The sequence below is a fragment of the Heloderma suspectum genome, chromosome 4, assembly GCF_057233095.1.
Source record: "Heloderma suspectum isolate Gila_16-S chromosome 4, 16-S_ref, whole genome shotgun sequence".
Taxonomy (NCBI): Eukaryota; Metazoa; Chordata; class Lepidosauria; order Squamata; family Helodermatidae; genus Heloderma; species Heloderma suspectum.
This window is the reverse complement of record NC_139461.1, coordinates 135,964,500-135,987,070: the sequence shown is the minus strand read 5'-3', so window position 1 is coordinate 135,987,070 and position 22,571 is coordinate 135,964,500. Positions and strand designations below refer to the sequence as shown.

Sequence of the window (22,571 nt, the reverse complement as noted above, 5' to 3'; positions counted from 1 at the left end):
ATTAACATGCATCATAAGGATCCACCTATATTTTGGGTCCTTTTGATGACGATGGTAGACTTGATTTTTCAAATTGTATTGCTGCAACAATTATTTTATTTGGCCCACAAAATTATGTAGCCACTAGTTAGCAATGTATACAAAAAAACCTAGCTATACATGGTTAATAATGCCCTCCTCAATGACAGTTTTACACCAGCGCAATTGGGTAGTTGTTTATAATATCTGGGCTTGCTTTTATTCCCACAGTGATGCTCCTGTGAGTGAGCTTTCCCTGGAACTACTTTTGCTTCAGGTGGTATTGCCAGCTTTGCTTGAACAAGGACACACGCGGCAGTGGTTGAAGGGTCTTGTACGAGCATGGACTGTTACTGCTGGGTACTTACTGTAAGTAGAAAGAACCAGTACCTCTCAAATAACTTGTCGGTCTAAAGCTTTTTTATTGGCCAGACCTAAATGGAGTGTTAGACATTGTCAATTAAATGTTTATAGCAGTGTATAACAGTGTAAGTCTAACTGCTGTGCAAGTTCTTCAACTTAACTAGCACTTCATCTGTTTTGTGATTATGCAAGAATATTTTCTTGCATAATAAAAAATATTTTTTTTTTTTCATTTTCAAAAAATGAATTGTTTTGTTTTGGTTATTCTACACTCTTACCTCTAAAGCAGCCTGGGCCCAGCATATCTTCATTGCCTCCCACATGGTCTGACCTGACCACTGAGATTTTTGCAACAGACTGTGTGGGAAGTCAGTTTGGGGGGTACTCAGGACAGAGCCTCCTTAGTAATGGCTCCTCTAATTATAGCTTGCTTCCTGGAACTTCAGTAGACCTTGAGGCAGTATCCTCCCCTCCTCTCTTTTTGGGAGGAGGGGGAGGGGAGGCAATATGAAGCTTTTAAAAGTAGTTTATTATAAATATGAATTCATTGGTTGCTTATTAAATGCAGCAGTTCACAATAAAGAGAAAAGTACAAATGGGTGTGTTGTTGTTGTTGTTGTTCAGTCGTTCAGTCGTGTCCGACTCTTCGTGACCCCATGGACCATAGCACGCCAGGCCTTCCTGTCCTCCGCTCTCTCCCGGAGTGTGCTCAAGTTCATATTCATTGCATCAGTGATGCTATCTAGCCATCTCATCCTCTGCCGTCCCTTCTCCTTTGCCTTCAGTCTTTCCCAGCATCAGGGTCTTTTCCAGAGAGTTTTCTCTTCGCATTAGGTGGCCAAAATATTGGAGCTTCAGCTTCAGTATCTGTCCTTCCAATGAGCACTCAGGGTTGATTTCCCTTTAGGATGGACTGATTTGACCTCCTTGTAGTCCAGGGGACTCGTAAGAGTCTTCTCCAGCACCACAGTTCGAAAGCATCAATTCTTCGGCGCTCAGCCTGCCTTATAGTCCAGCTCTCAAATGGGTGTGTAGCATCTTGAAATTTGGCATTCCAAAATGCAACAAATATGGTCCACTTTTTCACAAGCCCATCAGTTATCAGCATCCTTATTTTCCTTAAGTTTTATTAAAGAAAAACATCAAGAATTCTGAGGCTTTGAATTCAACTGAGGCTTTTAGCTAGTCTGCGCAATCTCTGAGAATAGAAAGAATAAGTAATTCCTGCACACAAGAGATTGGGCATCAGCTTGGCCCACTAAAGGCTAACCAAAATGGAAGGGTGTTAAATAAAGATGACCTCTCTTAAATTTAAATAGAAAATAAGGATGCTACTGTTCTGCAACTACTGTTGAAATCATTTTTATATTTTATATATTATATAGATAGGTATAATTTATAAGTGCGTGTGTGTACACACACACACACACACACACACACACAAAATAAAATGTTAAGAGCCCAATTCTAAGGATTGTTGTAAGTACTGATAGCTATACTAGTGTATTATTGTAACATGTGAGGCTGGAGTTGCAGATAGATACTTCAGTGCAATTATTTAGGTTCTGCATACCAGTTTCTTTAAGAAGGAAGGAAAGAAAAAATCCTCATGATTTTTAAAGAGCATCTTGGGGGATTTCAGCTTGACTAGGTAAATAGTATGAAGATACAGCAATCATGATGATGATATCAGTGGTGAAGATCCTGCTTTCCTGAGTGGCATGTGCTTGGGTTGCTTGCTTCAGTCATATTCCTTGCCACATGTGGATTTCATCTCCATTCTAGAAGTGTGATTCTGTGGTTAGGGTTGTTTTTCTTTTCAGTGTTTCAGAATGAGATCTTTGGAGTCAGAACCATATAATGTTAGAAACTGGTGCAGATGAAAAATAGATTGAAAGGGTGTCATTGATTAGTCCATATTATATTGCTTATTATTGCCCTTAATATCATCATGTCTGTATATTCATTAAGCAGTATCATAGAGACATTTATAATAGGCAGAATGGTAAACAGTTTCTTGAACCTTGTTCCAGGGATTTGCATTCTTACTTACTTGGAGACCAGGAGGAGAATGAAAACAATGCAAACCAACAGCCGAATAACCAGCCTGCTCGCAATAATAATGCCATTCCAGTTGTGGGAGAAGGTCTTCATGCAGCCCACCAAGCCATATTACAGCAAGGAGGACCTGTTGGTTTTCAGCCTTATCGTAGGCCTTTAAAATTTCCACTCAGGGTAGGTAGTTTTAAATGCCGCTTTAATCACATAGCATAATTCATCTGCTTTAGCTGCTGCTGCTGAGCAGGGTCTTCTCTTCATATCGTAATTCATTAGCATCTTGTTCATTAATTCTCTGCTTGTTTCTAGTACCTGCAGGAAAAAAATTCCAAAGGCAGTTTATTTGTGAATGTTTAATATCTTCCTCCCATTTCTCCTTCTCCTTGCCCTCATCTCAATAGTCTGAAATCTATTGGCATAATATAAATGAGCAATGATAAAAAGGATGACTATTAAGCATCGTAACTATTTGCTTATGGTGGGGGCTGCTATCTCAGGAAATGAAAGTAGGCTTTCCTTTAGTTAAAGAGGAAAATGTGTAAATGTGGGTATTGGGCGTTGATCCTTCACTGTGTGGGTGCTTCACCCAGATGCAGAAGAATCCCTGTTATAATCATCATACATTTGATTATACTCTGTATTGTTTTAAGTGTTGATAATACTTGGTCTTATTTGTTTGTATGCTTTTATATACTTTTGTCGGCATTGTAAAAATAAAAATAAAAAATAAAATGGCTCCAGAGGGAAAGGGGGGGGAGAATCCCCATTATTAATGAAGCTGCTTCTGTTACCCCTCCTCCTGGCACATGCACACAGGCACAGGAGCAAGCAGCACAGCTGGCTGTTGTGGAGAATGGGTAGTCTGGGTCGCCTCCCCTGTGCCCATCCAGCCCTTCCTTTCCATTTGGTCAAATTATGCTCACACAGGGAAGACTCGTACAGTAGAAATTGGGAGGCATATCCAAATTCTGTATTAATCCTACAGCTGTAGATAATATTATGATAGTCTTTGAAGACAATCTGTCCTCCAGATGTGTGTGTGTGTGTGTGTGCGCGCGCGCGCACATCTGAGTGGAGGCTTAGAAATTGGCCTCCTCTAGGTAGAAAGTTAGCTTGATTCTTTAAAAACTAGTTTTTTGACTGTAAGAACTGAATGCTCAGATTGCAGTAGCCAGGTTTTAGAGTAAAAAACCAAAATCTTTAAATGTGGGCATTCAGATAACTAGAAACGTTGACTATTCCTGTTCGGACACAAGATCCTATTGTGTTGTCATAAAATGTTTTGAATGACTTCCAGACACATACTTATGATGGCTGTCTCCTACCTATGCAATCCTATATACCAGGAGTAGGCAACCAGGTGTCCTCCTGATCTTTTGGATTACAACTTCCATAATCTCTGCTTGGTTATGCTGGCTGGGGCTGATAGAGTTTTAGTCAAAAACATCTGGAGGGCACCAGGTTTCCTACCCTTGCTATACATGCTTACCTGGGAGTAAGTTCCAGTGTATGCAATAGGATTTACTTTTGAGTAGACATCCATAGGACAGCTCTAATTAAAATAAAATGGTTTCCTAGGTTGCTTTTAGATGTCACCATTTAATGCTTTGTTCTTTGTAAATATATTAATCAATTCCCTACTTTGGCTTCTGTGCATTTCAGATATTTCTGTTGATCATTTTCATGTGTATTACACTGCTGATTGCAAGTTTTATCTGCCTTACATTACCAGGTATGTATTTCACAATAGCAAGCTGTTTCTTATTAAAACACTTGAATTCATTTTAATTTTATATTGCTTGAACAGCAAAATTAAATAGGAAGACACAATGCAAAAAATCAGCATATATTCTATTGACTTTGAACATGCTAATCTCTTTTCATAAATCGGTGTCTAGATCAGTTTTATTTCAGTAAAAATGAAAATAATACCTATTCTGGCATCTCACAAATTCATATTAGCTTTGTGTGTTATGGATTGCAGCTTACTAAAAAAAATCATGTTGATGCGTTGACATTTTTAGCAAGTCTTTAAAAAGAGTTGTGTGTACCTTGCAGCCTGCGCACAATGAGAGAGGCAAAATGTGAATTATTATTGGACCAGCTAGTTATTTAAAGCTGCAATCATATGTATGCTTACTTGGGAATAATGGCCCCATTTAACTCAATGGGACATAACTTCCATGTAAATATGTATAGGATTGGGCTGCATGAATACTTATAGCCGTAAATCTTGGAATACATCTAAATAATAGTCATTTGAACATGCTATTTTATCTGTCCTGTGCCTCCCAACTAGTAACTAAAATAGTATAATCATTTTACTTTGAATTAGCCCATTGACATTTTCTGTTCATAAATCAGAATTCTGTGTTGTAACTCTTACAGAGGTAGAGTAATACAATGCCTATATCCTTCATCTTAATCCTTATTTTATATTAACTAATAATATTGGCTTTGAGTAGCTGGGATATCCAATTTTCGTAATCAGATTACACTAGTTACTTCTCTTGTGTTCCTTAGTATTCATGCAGGAGGGAAGCGGTATTACTCATTTAAGCGTAACATCATTTCAACCTTGTTTGTACAAACTTCACTGGAGATCGTAAAGAAAAATCTTGATTTAGCCCACAGAATGAATGGATCTTTGAGAATGAAAATTGTGCAACTGCTTTGCCTTGATCACTTGCATTTTCATCCTGCCCTTCCTCCAAAGAGCTTGTGGTGGCATATGTGGCTCTCCCCCCGCACTCCATTATTTTTGCAAGTGAAGCAGATTAGGCTGCCCTAAGTGATTAGCCCTAAGTTACCCAGTAGGCTTTGTGACTGAGTAGGAATTTGAACCCAGATCTCCCTGGTCTAACAACTAACCATTACATCACACAGCTTTAGTGAAGAAAAAACGAATCAAGGCACTACGTGTCTGGGACACAATAGTATAAATAGTTCTTACTGTCTTTGTGTGATCTCATAGCTGGCAGTACTTTTAACCTGGGCAGGACTTTGATAGCATCTCAGAAGTTAGTACGAAGTGAGGCAAATGTTTTGCAAATATCAGTTGACTTAATTTTCTTTTTGTAATGCGGTTTAAGTATTTAATATTGGGATGAAAACAATCAAATTTGTTTGAATTATTAGTTGGGATCTAACTAGCTGCTTAAGCTCACACAAAAGGGTTGTGATAATGTAGTGTAATTTTGGCCTTTCTTTCTTAGAACAACTGATCTCCCTGATTTTATATTATAAATATTTATATTATAAATAATACTTATAAACTGATTTTGAAACTGTCGTCTGGGACTGCTGTTGAAGGGGAGGGGGAGACTGATGCTACTTTGCTTATGGAATGTGTTTCACAGTCCTTTGGATCCTGGCTGCATCATTTTATGATTGTATGGCAGTGTATGTTTCATTAAATATTAACAAACCTTTCTGCTTTTAGTATTTGCTGGCCGTTGGCTGATGTCCTTTTGGACAGGGACTGCCAAAATCCATGAACTGTACACAGCTGCTTGTGGGCTGTACGTTTGCTGGCTTACTATTCGGGCTGTGACAGTGCTTGTTGCTTGGATGCCACAAGGCCGCCAAGTGATTTTTCAGAAAGTCAAGGAATGGTCCCTCATGGTAAGTTGTTGGGGAAATGATGCTGCTTTGGAGAAAACACTTAATAGGTGGTGAAAAAGCCCTTGGCTGGCTGCAACTGTGACAAATACATTTCCCCTGGAGAGAGGAAAGCAACAAATAAAATTACATGCTCTTTTAAAATAATTAAAAGAGCAACTTTAGCCTGAAGGTCTTCAAGTATTTGGGCAAGAAAGATTTGGGCATGAAAGAGTGGAGAGAAAGGAAAGACCAGAACTAGCATTTAATTTCTAGAAGGAGAGATTTCAGGTCTCAAGGCTGCCTAGGAACTTCAGTCCTAGTTGTAATCCAGAAGTGCTGAGCTTGGCAGAGGTTCCTTAGTGTTGAACCTCATTCAGCACATATTCAGAAGTACATCCATCCTTTTTCATGTTTCCACATATTCTGGACTGGAATTCAGGCATTCAGAACAGATTCCAGGTATAAACCCTAATGAACTCTGATTCAGATTTAGCCTGAATTAGAATGTGTCAACAAAAAGAAGGACACTTTCCATTCCTTGAGTACTCTGGTATCCACTGCTCCCTTTGAACTGGTGCCTGTTTTTGCCAAAAAGCTCTGTCTTGGAAATTACTGATCTAGGTAATCCATCGGGTTCTTTCCAAGTCCGCTTCTATTTATTATTACTTCAATAATCTTTTTGATATGTCTCTGCGCTCCCCTTAATTTTAATGCTGTATAAGTACAGACACAAACACTTTAAAGAATTTTGTTAAAGAATTTTGTTATGGCACTGTCAATAAATGAAGCTCTCTTCTTTTCCCTTTAGATAATGAAGACATTAATAGTTGCTGTGTTGCTGGCAGGTGTAGTTCCGCTTTTGCTTGGACTTTTGTTTGAGCTGGTTATTGTTGCTCCTTTGAGAGTTCCCTTGGATCAGACACCACTATTCTACCCGTGGCAGGTGAGCAACACACTCTTTGTTGCAAATGTGATTGGGGTATTTGGGCCCCTGAGTCATAGAGTACTGGCTAATTGATGTGTCCCTAGTGTTATGGGCACTGTTGTAAATGAAAATAACTATAGTAACGTACACTGCTTTTTCACAAAAAGTGCACAGCTACAGAAAATCAGTCCAAAACAAAATAAGATAAAAACTCAGCCTAAGAAATAAAAATCAACCAGCAAAAAAGCTGCAGCAGTATATACAATAATATCAAGGTTCTAAAAGACCCTGCTTAAATAAAGCCGCTTGTTCTGCCCACTTAAAGGCTGGCAGATAACACAGCTATGGGAATAGGAATATTGGGAGTTGCTGATGCACATGTTAAGTTGATGTGTTGGACTAGGATCAGAGATACCCAGGTTAAAGCTTGCTGGGTGACCTTTGGGCCAGTCATTACTTCTCATAAGGACAGAAGAAGAGCTGTGCTGGATTTGGCCAAGGGCCTGGCATTCTGTTCACACAGTGGCCAAGCAGCTGCCTGTGGGAAGTTCACAAGTAGGTCACAAAGGCAATAGCACCTACCTGCTTGTGTTCCCCAGCAAACTAGTGTACATAGGCATACTGCCTCTGATACTGGAAACAGCGTACAACCATCAGGACTAGTATCCATTGATAGCCTTATCCTCCATGCATTTGTCTAATCCCCCTTTAAAGCCATCATTACATCTTGTGGTAGTGAATTCCATAGTTTTAATTCTGTTCTGTGTGAGTCATAGAATCATAGAATAGTAGGGTTGGAAGGGGCCTACAAGGCCATCGAGTCCAACCCCCTGCTCAATGCAGGAATCCAAGTCAGATCATCCCTGACAAATGGCTGTCCAGCCTCATCTTGAAGGCCTCCAGTGTGGGAGAGCCCACCACCTCCCCAGGTAATTGGTTCCATTGTCGTATTGCTCTTACAGTCAGGAAGTTTTTCCTGATGTTCAGCCGGAATTTGGCTTCCTGTAACTTGAGCCCATTATTCCGTGTCCTGCACTCTGGGATGATCAAGAAGAGATCCTGGCCTTCTTCTCTGTGACAACCTTTCAAGTACTTGAAGAGCGCTATCATATCTCCCCTCAGTCTTCTCTTCTCAAGGCTAAACATGCCCAGTTCTTTCAGTCTCTCTTCATAGGGCTTTGTTTCCAGTCCCCTGATCAGCTTTGTTGCCCTCCTCTGAACCCTCTCCAGTTTGTCTGCATCCTTCTTAAAGTGTGGTGCCCAGAACTGGACACAGTACTCCAGATGAGGCCTAACCAGTGCTGAGTGGAGGGGAACTAGTACTTCCCGGGATTTGGAAGCGATGCTTCTATGAATGCAGCCCAAAATAGCATTTACCTTTTTTGCAGCCACATCACATTGTTGGCTCATATTCAGCTTGTGATCGAGAACAATTCCAAGATCCTTCTCGCTTGTAGTGTGGTTGAGCCACGTATCCCCCATCTTGTAACTGTGCATTTGGTTTCTTTTTCCTAGGTGCAGAACTTGGCATTTATCCCTATGAAATGTCATTCTGTTGTTTTCTGCCCAGCACTCCAGTCTACCAAGATCACTTTGAATTTTGTTTCTATCTTCCAAAGTATTAGCTATCCCTCCCAATTTGGTGTCATCTGCAAATTTGATCAGCATTCCCTGCACCTCCTCCTCCAAGTCATTAATAAAAATGTGAAGAGCACTGGGCCCAGGACTGAGCCCTGCGGTACCCCACTCGTTACCTCTCCCCAGCTTGAGAAGGTCCCATTGATAAGCACTCTTTGAGTCCGATTCTGTAGCCAACTGTGGATCCACCGGATCGTTGTTTCATCTAGCCCACTTTGAGCTAGTTTGCTCATCAGGATATCATGGGGCACTTTGTCGAAAGCTTTGCTGAAGTCGAGGTATATGATGTCTACAGCATTCCCACGGTCTACAAGGGAGGTTACTTGATCAAAAAATGAGATCAGATTTGTCTGGCAGGACTTGTTTTTGACAAATCCATGTTGGCTTCGAGTAATCACAGCACTGTTGTCAAGGTGCTTCCAGATGGATTGCTTTATGATCTGCTCCAGAATTTTCCCAAGGATTGATGTCAGACTGACTGGTCTGTAGTTCCCAGGTTCCTCCTTTTTACCCTTTTGGAAGATAGGGACAACGTTAGCCCTCCTCCAGTCATCTGGCACTTCCCCCGTCCACCATGATTTCTCAAAGAGAATAGACAGCGGTTCTGAGAGTTCTTCTGCCAGTTCCTTTATGACTCTAGGATGCAGTTCATCTGGCCCTGGAGATTTGAACTCATTCAAAGTAATGAGGTGTTCCTTGACCATATGCCTGTCGATCTCAAGCTGCAATCCTGCCCCTTCAGCCTGTACTTCGCCTTTGCCAGGGGGGTCATAGACCCTCTTTTGGGAGAAGACTGAGCCAAAGTAGGAATTGAGCAACTCTGCCTTTTCTTTGTCATCTGTTATCGTTTTGCCATCCTTATTTAATAGCTGAACCACCATTTCTTTCCTCTGCCTTTTACTATGCACGTAGCTGAAGAAAGCCTTTTTGTTGTTTTTAACATCCCTTGCTAACCTTAGCTCATTCTCAGCTTGAAGAAGTACTTTTATCTCTCCTGAATTTTCCACCAATCAGATTCATGTTATGATCATGGGTTCTATGACAGGGGGGAAAAAATGTCTCCCTATCTACCTTCTCAACACCATGAATAATTTTGTACACCTCTATCATGTCTCCCCTTACCTTTTTTCAAAGATCAACAATCTCAGCTGTTGTAACCTTTCCTTGTAGAGGAGTTGTTCCAGTCCCTTGATCATTGTAGTTGCCTTCTTCTGCACCTTTTCCAACTCTACAATATCCTTTCTGAAGTGTGTTGACCAGAACTGTACACAGAACAACCTAGCCTACCTCACAGGGTGGTGATTGGGATAAAAGAGGTGCAGAGAGTACTATGGATGCTGCCCTGAGATCCTTGGAGGAAGATCAAATGTAATAAAATGTGTTTCAGTAGGCTGCACATTGAAAGAAATGAGCCTTGTCCTAAAATCCAGCACTTTATTTGAGAACAATTTGATCTTATTCTATACTTTATTAGCTATCGTACTTCATTGTTAGATGATTCCCAATTTTTGTAAATGATTTTTTAATATATCTAGTTATTTTGAGAAGTGCCTTTCATTCAGTGTTCGGAAAAGCCTTTTAGGGCGCAATCCTGTGGCCGCTAGTCAGCGGCTAGACAGCCATAGAATAGGTTGGTTCCCGGGAACTGACTTTGGAGCCCACACTCCGAGGTTGGTTCCCTGAGAACTGACCTCCACTCCCTCCCGTGCTGCCTGGTAGGCAGGGCTGATCGGCCCTGTGCTCCGCTCTCATAAGAGCAGCGTGGAGCAGTGAAAACAGGGCATTCCTGGAGGTGGGGCGGGGAGGGCAGAAGTGGCTTTCCTATGCTTCCTTTGCATCATCTGGCCTCTGCTGCCCCCCGCTCTGACTTCCTGCACCTAGACAGCCAAAATCAGCTGTCTAGCCGCGAATGCAGGGCAGCTGGAGTGCGGAGGAGAAGATCCCCTCTGTGTTGTTCCTGCCCTGCATTGGATAGGCAGTTGCCTCTGAGTTCGGAGGCGACCGCCTATCCCGATAGGATTGCGCCCTTAACATGTCTTGTCACAGCCCTGTCTCTCACCCCGCTAATACCCTTTACTGCCCTATGTTGTAAAGAAATGCCTTTCTAATGATGCCAAGGAACTGCTGCAATCAGCAGCTGGCCATAGGATAGGTCAGTTCCTAATGGATAGATTTTTATCCATTAGGACTTCTGCTTTTTCAGTAAATCCTACACTACACACTTGCTCCAATGTCAGGGATGTTTCCATGACCTACTATAACACAGAATATGTAACTGAAATAATGCACATTCTTGTTTACCTGTGCCGCATTTTTCCTCCCCGTCCTCTGTTGTCTACCTTGGTCAAATTAGACTGCAGGCTTTCTAGGTAGGGACTTGTTCTCTTGTACTCTGCAAAGTGCTATGCACATTGATAGTGTTATATAAATAATAGCAATTGTTTTTGTTTTGAATTAGGATTGGGCTCTTGGTGTTCTGCATGCCAAAATAATTGCTGCCATAACTCTGATGGGTCCTCAGTGGTGGCTGAAAACAGTTATTGAACAGGTGAGAGCAGTTATTGAACAGTTATTGAACAGGTTAGCTTTGTTTCTTTGGTGTGTGGTAAACAGACAGAACATACTGATCACTGAATTGTAAATGCCACAGGTGGGCAATCTGCAGACCACATGTGACCCTCAGATAGTCTCTCTGTGGCCTGGGGAGCCCCACCTACTTTTCTGTGCTGCAGAAACAGCAATCTTGAACTTCTACATTGTTTTTCCAATATGCTACTTAGCATGGATCCCCAGTGTGGGGGAGAAATCAAGTTACAGTTATATTGAGGAAATAGATAACATTGGGAAAAAGAATGACTTGGATCCAGACTAAATTAGGTCCCACTGAAATTAATATGAAAAGTTAGTTGTGATGAACTTAAATCCAGTTATTTTCAGTGGGAATTAGAGCTGCAGTATCTGGAGCAAGTCCCATTGAATTCAGTGGGACTTGCTTCTGAGTAGACATGTATAGGATTGCACTGTAAGTGTGACTAACTTAGTCTGGCTCCAACCCAGTGTTTCCACCCTTCATAACAATAGTAGGGATTTCAAAGAATTTAAAAAAATGTTCATATTGCGCTACACCGAATTTATCACATTGTTTACTCAGGATGACATTGCTACCAACTGGTGCATAATGATATAAGCTTAAATTTAGAAGTGTCCAGCCTCTTTTTTTACTCTCACCTGTGCAAGATGTTTCTACCACTTTTAAGTTATATCAAAACAACAATTTTGGAACAATATTCTTTTATATTAAAGCATATCAAATATCAAAACAAGACAAATTAAAATGGACCTACTAGTTTAAATCTTCACTTTTTAAAATTAGGCCTTCATAGATCCATAGATAAATTCACTTTAAATATAAACAACAAATCTTCTGCATTTAGTACTCCACCTGCAGATAGAGCTAATCTGTGTTCTCGTTCTTTAGCATATGAACGTGAATCCTGATTACCACAGCCTTAGATTGGTTAATTTATATAATGACACACCTATTTAGAAGGTTTCTTATTTCACTTAGTGAAATATTAACTAATTCATGTAATGGTGACATGTCCTCAGGATTATCCTAATATTCCTTTCCAATCACAAAGATGTACTTGGGTCGTTTAAATGTTTAACAGCATGTGCTGGACAATCTTCCTTCATGCATCTTAACTTTTGTCTTGTTCCTTCAGGTTTATGCAAATGGAATTCGAAATATTGACTTACACTTTATAATACGGAAGCTTGCAGCACCTGTCATCTCGGTTTTGTTGCTTTCTCTTTGTGTACCTTACATCATAGCTTCTGGTGTTGTACCTTTACTAGGTAAGTGCAGATGGGCATGCAAATTTCTTCACCTGGACCCCAGGCTTGATTAAGACGAATCAGTGGAAATACAGGATCATCCATTTCTTGCTAGAATGACAAATGTTCACTTGGCACAATTCAACTTGAGTGTTCTGCCAAGCATAACTTCAGGTCTCTACATATGCATAGATAGTTCCACTTTATTTACCTTAATTTGTATCTTGCCCAAAGGTTAAAAAAGTATTTCATTTACTAGTTGAGTGTGAACTTCGTATTATATCTTTTAGAGTCAACATAGACTGTGGCCCAGATACAAACCTTGAAACTCTCTTGAGCAGGTGATGAGCTTTAGGTGAAATTTAGATTCCCAACTTCTATTTTCAAATTTCTAGCCTTGGGAATATGTGCTAGGTTTGGAGGCCATAAATAAAAGATCACCCTAAAAGAGTTCTTCGAAGTACACAAAAATAACTTGTTAAATATGCACATTTATGTAGGAGAAACTGTGTAAGCAGCACATAAAGGTGATAAGATTTGGAGTTATTTTTTTAAAGCCTACAATTTTATTACAGTGATTGGATCCAGTTTCCATCCTTTCCGAATGAAAGGCACATTGTACAAATGCAACAACTGTTTTCCTTATTATGCGACGTCATTCTGCCAATGCTGGGATCCTGATCCAGCATACTGGATTCAAGCACTAGATCCTTGCACAACGTTGTACAACATATCACACAACGTGCTTCATCCAATACATGTGCTCTTACCTCAAGGCCAGATTTCAGTCTGTGCCTGTTGTGCCACCACTCGTGCAGAGTTTTTGCGGTACTTCACCACTATAACAACTCTTCTGTGAGCACATATCTGGATCCAACCCAGTAAAAATGATTGCAAAATAGCTTCTACTTCAAAGTCTAATAGTACTTTACAATGAAATCCTATCTGGGTCTACTCAGAAGTAAGTCCCATTGTATTCAACGTGGCTTAATCCCTAGTGTGTTTAGGATTGTAGTCTTAGGTATATAATTAAGAAACCTAGAGTCCACAAACACTTCAAGAAAAATATGGCTGGAGCATTCAAGACTGAGTGACTGACTGACTGACTTGAGATGATTCACGTTTGAGGTTACCCATTTTAGTTCTGTTTATGTGAATGATACACAAGTAATGTTGATTGTGGGCAACTAAAATATAATGACTGGTTGGGAAACTGGCAGGTATTTGCAGTGTGGCTGCATATTTTAATTGGTTGACATGACATACTGGAAATTAATGCTTGAACTGATACTTAAAGGTTCATTAATAGGAAAGTCATATAGAAGCCATTATAGCAGTGAATAGCTTCCGCCTACAGAAAAGCCGCGGTGGCTTAGTGGTTAAGATGCTGAACTGCAGACCGGAAGGTCGGCAGGTCAGCAGTTCGAGACCCGAGTGCTGCGTGACGGAGTGAGCTCCCGTCTTCGGTCCCAGCTCCTGCCAACCTAGCAGTTCGAAAGCAAGAAATTGCAAGTAGATAAATAGGTACTGCCTCGGCGGGAAAGGTAACAGCGTTCCGTGCACCTCGGTGTTCAGTCATGCCGGCCACATGACCACGGAAGCGTCTTCGGACAGCGCTGGCTCTTCGGCTTAGAAACGGGGATGAGCACCGCACCCTAGAGTCGGACACGACTGGTTGGGGACACCATTACCTTTTTACAGAAAAGCTACATGTTCTCCCCAGAAAACAACTGCATTACTTATTTTGGTCTGTAGATGGCAGTAACTTGTTGGAAGTAAGGGCTCATCTATAGCACAGGAAGATATTTTCATACTGTGATCTTCCCTTGGAAGATTTGATTATGCCTACATAGGAGGCAAGTATGGGAGGGGTGAGGGAGTATGAGACCCAACATGGGACTGTGTTTAAATGGGCCACAACTTTATTAGTTTCAGCTTCCATTAATTTGGCTGAATACTGCTGACCGTGGAACCACTGATTTCAATTATATTATAGTAAAAATTATATTAAAACAGTAAAAGAGCATTTTAAAACAGCATTTTAGCATCTTACCCCCAGGTTCCAACTATGTCCCAAAGGCCTGCTGGAACAAGAATGTTTTAGTCTGCCTCCGGAAACACATCAAGGAAGGAGCCATCCTAGCCTCCCTGGGAAGAGTGTTCCACAGCCGTGGGGCAGCCACTGAGAAAGCCTTCTCCCATGTTCCCACCAAATGTACAAGTGGCAGTGGTGGGACTGAGAGAAGAGCCTCCCCAGAAGATCTCAGGACATGGGCAGGTTCATAAGGGAGGATACAGTCTTTCAGATAACCTGGACTGGAGCCGTATAGGGCTTTATAGGTCATAGCCAGCACTTTGAATTGTGCCCAGAAACAGACTGGAAGCCAGTGAATCTGTTTTAACAAGGGAGTTGTATGCTTCCTGTAACCAGCCCCAGTCAACAGTCTGGCAGCAGTTGTTTGAACCAACTGCAGTTTCCGAACACTCTTCATAGGCAGCCCCACATAGAGCATGTTGCATAGGCAGCCCCACATAGAGCACGTTGCAGTAATCCAAATGGGATGTAACTAAGGCATGTTTCACCATGGCCAGATCAGACATCTCCAGGAACGGGCACAGTTGGCACACTAGTTTTAACTGTGCAAAAGCACTTCTGGCCACCACAGAAACCTGAGCATCCAGGCTTAGGGCTGAATCCAGGAGCACCCCCAAACTGTAAACCTGAGTCTTCAGGGGGAGTGTAACCCCATCCAACACAGGCTGAATCCCTATTCCCTGATCTGCCTTTTGACTGACCAGGAGCACCTCTGTCTTGTCTGGATAAAGTTTCAATTTGTTCTCTCTCATCCAGTCCATTACTGATGCCAAACATTGGTTCAGGACAGAAACAGCTTCCTTGGAATCTGGTGGAAAGGAGTAGTAGAGCTGGGCATCATCAGCATATTGGTGGTACCAAACTCCAAAACTCCAGACAACCTCTCCCAGCGGTTTCATGTAGACATTAAATAGCATGGGGGACAGAACAGAACCCTGAGGGACCCCGCAAGCTAATGGCCATGGAGTCGAACAGGCATCCCCCAACACCACCTTCTGACTTCGCCCCACTAGGAAGGAATGGAGCCACTGTAAAACAGTACCCCCAAGTCCCATCCCAGTGAGGCATCCCAGAAGAATATCATGGTTGATGGTATCGAATGCTGCTGAGAGGTCCAGCAGAACCAGCAGGGACACACTCCCCCTGTCCAGTTCCCGGCATAGGTCATCCACCAAGGCGACCAAAGCTGTCTCCGTCCCATACCCAGGCCTGAAACCAGATTGAAATGGATCAAGATAATCCGTTTAATCCAGGAACCCCTGGAGCTGGGAGGTCACCACACGCTCTAATACCTTGGCCCAAAATGGTACGTTAGAGACTGGACGATAGTTGTGTAGTATGGTGGGATTCAGGGAAGGCTTCTTCAACAGAGGTCTCACAACCGCCTCTTTTAAGCATAATGGAACAATACCTTGTTCCAAAGAGGCATTAACCACTCCTGTTATCCACTCGGCCAGTCCTCCTCTGGCCCCTTTAATAAGCCGGGGGGGGGGGCGAGGATCCTGCATACATGTGGTGGCTCTCACTGCTCCAAGGATCCTGTCCACATCCTCAGGCTGCACAAATTGAAAAGAATCCATCAACACTGTACAAGCAGGAGCCAAAGTGACATCCACAGGATCTGCATCAATGACAGCATCCAAGTCAGAATGGATCCGAGGGATTTTATCAGCAAAGTGCTGAGCAAATTGTTCACAGCAGGCTGTTGAGTCATCAGAATTTTCATCACATGGGCCAGGATGTAGAAGGCCCATGGCCACTTGAAACAGCTCCGCTGGCCAGCTCTCTGCAGATGCAGTGATGGCAGAAAAGAAAGACTTCTTTGCTGCCCTCCCTGCCATGGAGTAGGCTTTCAAATAAGCTCTAGCCCGTGTTCAGTCAGACTCGTTCCAAATTTTCCACCAGCGTCGCTCTAGTCTCCGTCTCATTCGCTTCATCGCCGCCAGTTCCCTGGAGAACCAGGGTGCTCGTCTGGCTCCACTCCGTGAGAAGGGATGCTCGGGAGCGATTGTGTTCACTGCCCAGCGATTTCCCTATTCCAGAGATCAGCCAGGGCTTCGACAGAATCACCTGCTGAGGCAACAAGAAAATCCCCGAGAGCTGTCAGGAAACCATCTGGATCCATCAGTCTCCTGGGGTGGACCTGCTTAATCGGTCCCCCATCCCTGCAGAGGCACTGAGTTCCAGTGAGTCTAAACCCCACTAGGTAGTGCTTTGTCCATGACAATAGAACAACCGAAAGTTTCTCCACACCCAGATCACCGTCGTCCTGCTCAGCATAGAAAACTAGATCTAGAGTGTGACCTGCTGTATGAGTGGGGCCAGAAACCACTTGGGACAGACCCATGGTCGTCATGGGGGACATGAAGTCCTGAGCCACTCCTGACAGGGCAGCCTCAGCATCGATGTTGAAGTCTCCCAGCAGAACAAGCCAAAAGGACTCCATCACTGCCGCTGAGATCACCCCGGCTAGCTCAGGAGGGGAGACTGCTGGGCAGCAGGGTGGGCGGTACACCAACAGAATCCCTATTCTGTCCTGAGCACCCACTTTTAAGTATACACATTCAAACCTGGTAGACTGTGGGCCAGGGCACCTGGTGAGGGGGATAGTATCACGATAGACCACTGCAACTCCGCCCGCCCGGTCTAGCCTGTTGTTCTACAGAAAACCCTGGGGGGACAAAGCTGAGATAGATTAACATCCCCAGCTTTATTCAGTTAGGTCTCTGTAATACATACCAGGTCACTGGGTGAGAGGTAGAGAAAGCTATAAAACTACAAATCAAAGTATTATGTTGTTAGTTTTGGCATGTTGGTTGCTCCAATTCACTATGTTATTTTGATTTTAATGTGAATATATTGTTACAGTCTATCTACAGTTGTTTCCTTCCTGAAGGAATTTAATTGTGTCTTTCTGAAGTACATAAACTGTATAAAGAAAGAGAAAATCCAAGTAAACCATCTTTGTTTTAACTGGAATTTATTAGCGTAATTGTTACAAATGTAGATAAACTGTTTTTCCCTTATACAATGCTCACTAGTGCCTTTTTGTGTCTGTAATTCATTAAGGAGGACAGTGTAGCTTAATAATAATAAAAAAACGATGTCAGTCAGTATTTGAAGTGCAAAGGCAATACCTTCAGTTTACTCACACACTTTTAAAAATTATTTTTCAGGTGTCACTCCTGAAATGCAAAACCTAGTACAGCGTCGAATTTATCCTTTTCTACTCATGGTGGTGGTTTTGATGGGAATCTTATCCTTCCAAGTCCGTCAGTTCAAGCGCCTTTATGAACACATAAAAAATGACAAGTGAGTACTTACCCTAGAGAGATCCATCTGCTGGGATAGTTATAATAGTCTCCTAAACTGTTAGAAAGTTTAAATCCTGGGAAGTGATAGATATTATCTAGAGCACTCTGGCAGTGCTCAGTGGTGCTATAAGCTTTTTCTGAAGCAGTTGTAAGTAACCACTATGTAATAGAATACTGTGTTAGATTTACTGTAGTCTGACTAGGTAAGGATGATAATGTCTGTCTTCATACTGTCCTTGAAAACAGTGGAAGCTTTTCTTCAAAATGTTAGTGAAATCAGATCTTTTGTGAAGAGATATGCTTGTGTTGGTAAAGCCATATCTGAGTTCCCTACATTTGGAATTTGGAAAGAGGACCAAAAAGACATTATAAATAAAAAGAAATGCCTACAACTGACCAAACTGCGAATCTCCATTCTTTTTATAGAAAGAGCTTTTAATTTTTTCCTATATAGTAGCTATTTGGACCTTAATGGCTTTAAGTAAATTTAGCAGCATTGAAATCTTTTAAATACGGCCTGTTGTGGAACCTTCCTCATTCAGTCTACTCACTTCATAAAAAGAATGAAATGTAATCAACTGTAGAAATGATGGACTGAACATATATATTTTTTTAAAACTTTAAAATCCTAGGTACCTTGTTGGGCAACGACTTGTGAATTATGAACGAAAAGCTGGGAAACAAGGGATGTCGCCGCCGCCACCTCAGTCTTCACAAGAATAGAAATGGTCACATGGAATTACTTGATCTTCCCTTGCCTTTGTGTCCTTTTTCATAGACTTGTCTTCATTCTTTGGGTGTCTTTCCCCCAAATCCTCTCAGCTGGGTTTTTATCTTTTAATTTTGGCTTTTTTTCTCATGGCATTCAGATAGCAGTCAAGGCTGTGCACCTTTTTATCTGCATTTTCTGAAGTTATCAGTGCTGAGATCTGTAAATGTGTAAATAGCAATACCCGTACCCATGCTCTAAAACCCTGGATTAAAAATGAATGTTCATTGTACATCTTAAAGAATATTAATTTATTAAATCTAGTTGACACTTTATTTTGGACTGCTGTTCTGTTGACATATGTGCCACAAAGCAATACTGCAAGAGGCAAGACACGTATGTTTTTTTTTTTTTTAATCAACTGCATTTTTATGATGGCTGTAGCTGTTTCCAGAACGTAATTTTTGCAAAACTGGGGGCTCATCAAGGATATAAAAATGAAATAACCATAGCAGTGAAGTGGCTGTGGCAAGCACACAAGCTTCATTAGTTTTTTTTATCATTTTGTATAACATCAAAGCTGTACATTTTCCGTTGCCTGAGTATTTTTCCATGTGTCTGAGTTTGTAATATTGTACAGTAAATCAAGACAATTTTTTCTCCTTCAGACAATTTTGGCATTGCTTGTTTGGCTGTGAGGCATTAATTCCTTGGCACTGGAAGACAGAATTTTAATGAATTTCTAAGCACTTAAATCAAAGTTCATTAGAGCTAAGTGGCAGGAATACTTAAATCGGCTAATTGAGAGGTTTGTAGAAGAATCTGTTTCCAATGCATAAGCCAATATTTCCTTTTTAATTTTTGAAGCTATACAGTTGAAATGCTTACAGGGATTTATTTACTCTAGAGAACACTGGAGTTGGTTATTTGGTGTTTATTCAAGAGCACAGAGAACATTAGGAATGGAACATGTTATGAAAAACCTTTTTTCTGAACGGCCTGAAACTTTTGTACAACCAGAGTTGCAAATTGTACTGTGGACATCATATCATCTCACATTAAAATCAACACCTGAAATTCTAGAAATGATCAGCATTCTGCATGGCAGTAATGCTAGAGGTTTTTTGTGTGGAAATTGTGGAATTAAGAACCTATATAGTATTAACAGCAGGAAGAGAAAACCATTTTTTAATTAAATCAGTTAATCTTTACAATGGTGACACCAAACAAGAACCCCAAATCAAGTTTACCAGTTTCTGATATTTTATATGTATAATTATTTCCTGCAGGTAGCCTTGCATCTTAATGTCCGTAATTCTGAGATACACAAATAGAATAATACTAAAGCTTTAAGTACAGTTCATCTGTGTGCTTAAGACATGCAATATTCTGTTCCAAAAAAGTGAGAAATCATTTTACGTTTATTAATGCTATGCAGTTGTGTGGCCACTCAGGACTGTGTCCCTGAATATCATGTGAAGTTATGTGTATTGAATAGAATACCAAGGAGTTTGTCCGCTGTCTTCAGGATATTTTTATGCTTGAAAGAAAAAGCAGAAAAATGTTGAGAACTGTTTTGGTTCCATGTCTTGGGGTGGGGGTGGGGGGAATATGGAGTCTAGATTTCTGACAGTCTACACTTGTGCCCAGTGCTGGTATATAGTAGAAATGTGATTGAGCTATCTAATATGAGGGCCACTATTGGTATTTTGCATTACCTCATTTTTGGCATTTTGGGCTATAAGTGTGTTGATAGTCTTGAGATTTATTTTTGAAGTAGTTCCCAATAAAGAACCATAGTAATCAGAAGACGGCCAAAAACACTTGCTTCTAATTCACTGTATGCAGATCTTAATTTTGAGTCTTTCATGCCCAATTTTTTTGGACATAGAAGTAGTATACATTTCAATATTTATAACGGTGTACTTTTATGTACAAGAACATATTTTACCCCCAAATACTGCGAACGTATTTCGTTGCACAAAATCTGTTATCAACAGTTTTTGTTTAACAACAACAACAAAGCGCCAAGCAGTCTTACCACTGGGATATTGCTAGCAATGCTGCGCTTCTTCCTGTAGCATTTTGCAGTATCTTGTAATTTTGTGTTTTTATCCCAGACAACCTGGTCTTCAAAGATTATTAAAGTTTGTTAAGAAAAAACATTGGCACCTGCTTTCTTATTGCTGCTGTTTTAAAATGTTCATAGTTGGGAGTGTTTAATGATACACAGTTCCCTTTAGAACAAAATGACTGTTGTGCCTATTATCTTATTATGAATATTGTAACCTATGAGCAGGTCTGTGTGTATTCTATGTTTAAGGGGGGAAAGTCAAAATTTGCAAAGAAAAGCTGAATTGTGTACCCTGTGTCAATTCTGCAAACTAAGCACATTTATTCATAATTCATTGCCCAATGTGTTTTCATACCTTTCCTTGCTATCCTAAGGACTAGAAACTTCCTTTAAAATGGGGGGAAAGCATCCAAGATTTTCAGAATGCTGAATTCTATGCCAAGTACTGAGTTCTATGTTTAGTGATGAAATCTCAAAATATATATATGGTTCTGCTAATGGAAAGTAGTAGGTATTTGTATTTTGGGCAACAAACATTGGCATGGAATTGGCAGTCTACCAGTAAATCAGCATATGACCAAATATTGTAGGAATCAAGCAATTGTGCTTTTAAAAACTTTTCATCTGTGAACAATTTAATTTCTTAAGATATATACTGTAGCTGTGCCGCTATAATGGTAACTTTTGGTGGCTCTGTATGTGTATAACTCAGTATTTGGTGCACCGTTTGGCAACTGTTCAGTACCCTCTGTGTGTATATAAGCAAGTATCTAGTCCTCATGGTTGTATAGATTCATATGAAAACATGGCAATATATTTTGAGGCATAAAATGTTGCTCCTGTGCAAGCGGAATTACACGTTCGTTCAGTGGAGGAAACACGTGTATACATGTATCCCTTTCTGTGCATGGAGGTTCTCCTTCCATTGAAGCAAATGTTCATGTACAGGTGAGTCCTGTGAGCATTTCAGAGGATTTCATACCTGCAAGTGATAGCTGAAATCATGTCAAATCAGTATATATGAGGAGGGGGGACTTCATCACTCACTGGCCATCCAGCTCTGTGGTCCACCATTTACCCACATTACAAAACGTGAGTATCAAGCTTCCATATATAGATGTGCAATTTTGGGTTTCTTTACCGTAGAATCTTTTTTGTTTCCTTCAAAGGATAAAAAGTGTCTGTGCCATGGCTCCTCTTGTAAAATCTATGTTGTATATAATTTTCACTTTAATGGCCTTCACATCGAAGTACAATGTTCAATACCAATAAAACTTAATTTACAAATTCTTAACTTTGGCTGTTTTTAAAGATACAAGCAATATTGAAAATGTACACAATCAGAAAAGATTTGGATTTACTGTTACTTAAGTTGCTCAATAAATTGGTGGGGTACTTAACATTTGCACCCAGAATGGCAGCTTGCAAAGAACACAGCCTGGGGCGGGTGGGTCCTTAGATGGATTCTTCTCGAACAGCCCTATATGCCTTATGCCAAACTGCTTCTTGAAAGTGGTCAACTGCCCATTAAAAGAAACCCCTACAAGGGCTAGTGCAAGCCTTTTCTATGAGGAGCTTTTCAGATTCTGGTTTGCCTGGTATGTTGTCTCACAATCGAAGCTGGAAAGGGGAGGTGTGGACCCAGGTTTCCGACATACAAGTCTTCAGCAATGCTACAACCAGAGCCACAAAGTTTAATTTGGGCTTGTGCCCAGTCAAGCTGTGCTGCAAGCGATGCAAACAGCTGCTTGTGGGACTGCTGCTGAAGGAGCCCATCGGGTTATCTGTAGAAGCCATTTTTGTTTGTGAACCGCCCAGAGATCTTTGGCTATTGGGCAGTACAGAAATGTAACAAAACGTTAAATCGACACCTCTTTGCACCCTGACATTTCTACCAGGACCTTTTCGTTGCGGAAGCCCTGCTGATTCTTCCTTCG

The 22,571-nt window shown here is 41.1% G+C and overlaps 1 protein-coding gene across 9 annotated transcripts in view; it reads left to right on the top strand.

Annotated features, from left to right (window-relative positions):
- MARCHF6 (membrane associated ring-CH-type finger 6) overlaps positions 1-21,926 on the top strand; it is a 65,575-nt gene extending 43,649 nt beyond the window's left edge. For 6 of the 9 annotated variants that reach the window (XM_084850594.1, XM_084850591.1, XM_084850596.1 and 3 more), the window contains 9 exons: positions 250-387; positions 2,415-2,616; positions 4,102-4,171; positions 5,882-6,063; positions 6,851-6,985; positions 11,064-11,153; positions 12,331-12,463; positions 17,714-17,849; positions 18,484-21,926. In XM_084850594.1, coding sequence (XP_084706720.1) covers positions 250-387; positions 2,415-2,616; positions 4,102-4,171; positions 5,882-6,063; positions 6,851-6,985; positions 11,064-11,153; positions 12,331-12,463; positions 17,714-17,849; positions 18,484-18,574 — 1,177 coding nt within the window. In that variant the 3' untranslated portion in view covers positions 18,575-21,926. Of the gene's footprint in view, positions 1-249; positions 388-2,414; positions 2,617-4,101; positions 4,172-5,881; positions 6,064-6,850; positions 6,986-11,063; positions 11,154-12,330; positions 12,464-13,017; positions 13,404-17,713; positions 17,850-18,483 lie in introns of those variants that run through there. The other 3 variants (XM_084850592.1, XM_084850589.1, XR_014790304.1) reach the window with 2 other exon arrangements.
- The last annotated feature ends 645 nt before the right edge of the window (positions 21,927-22,571 follow it).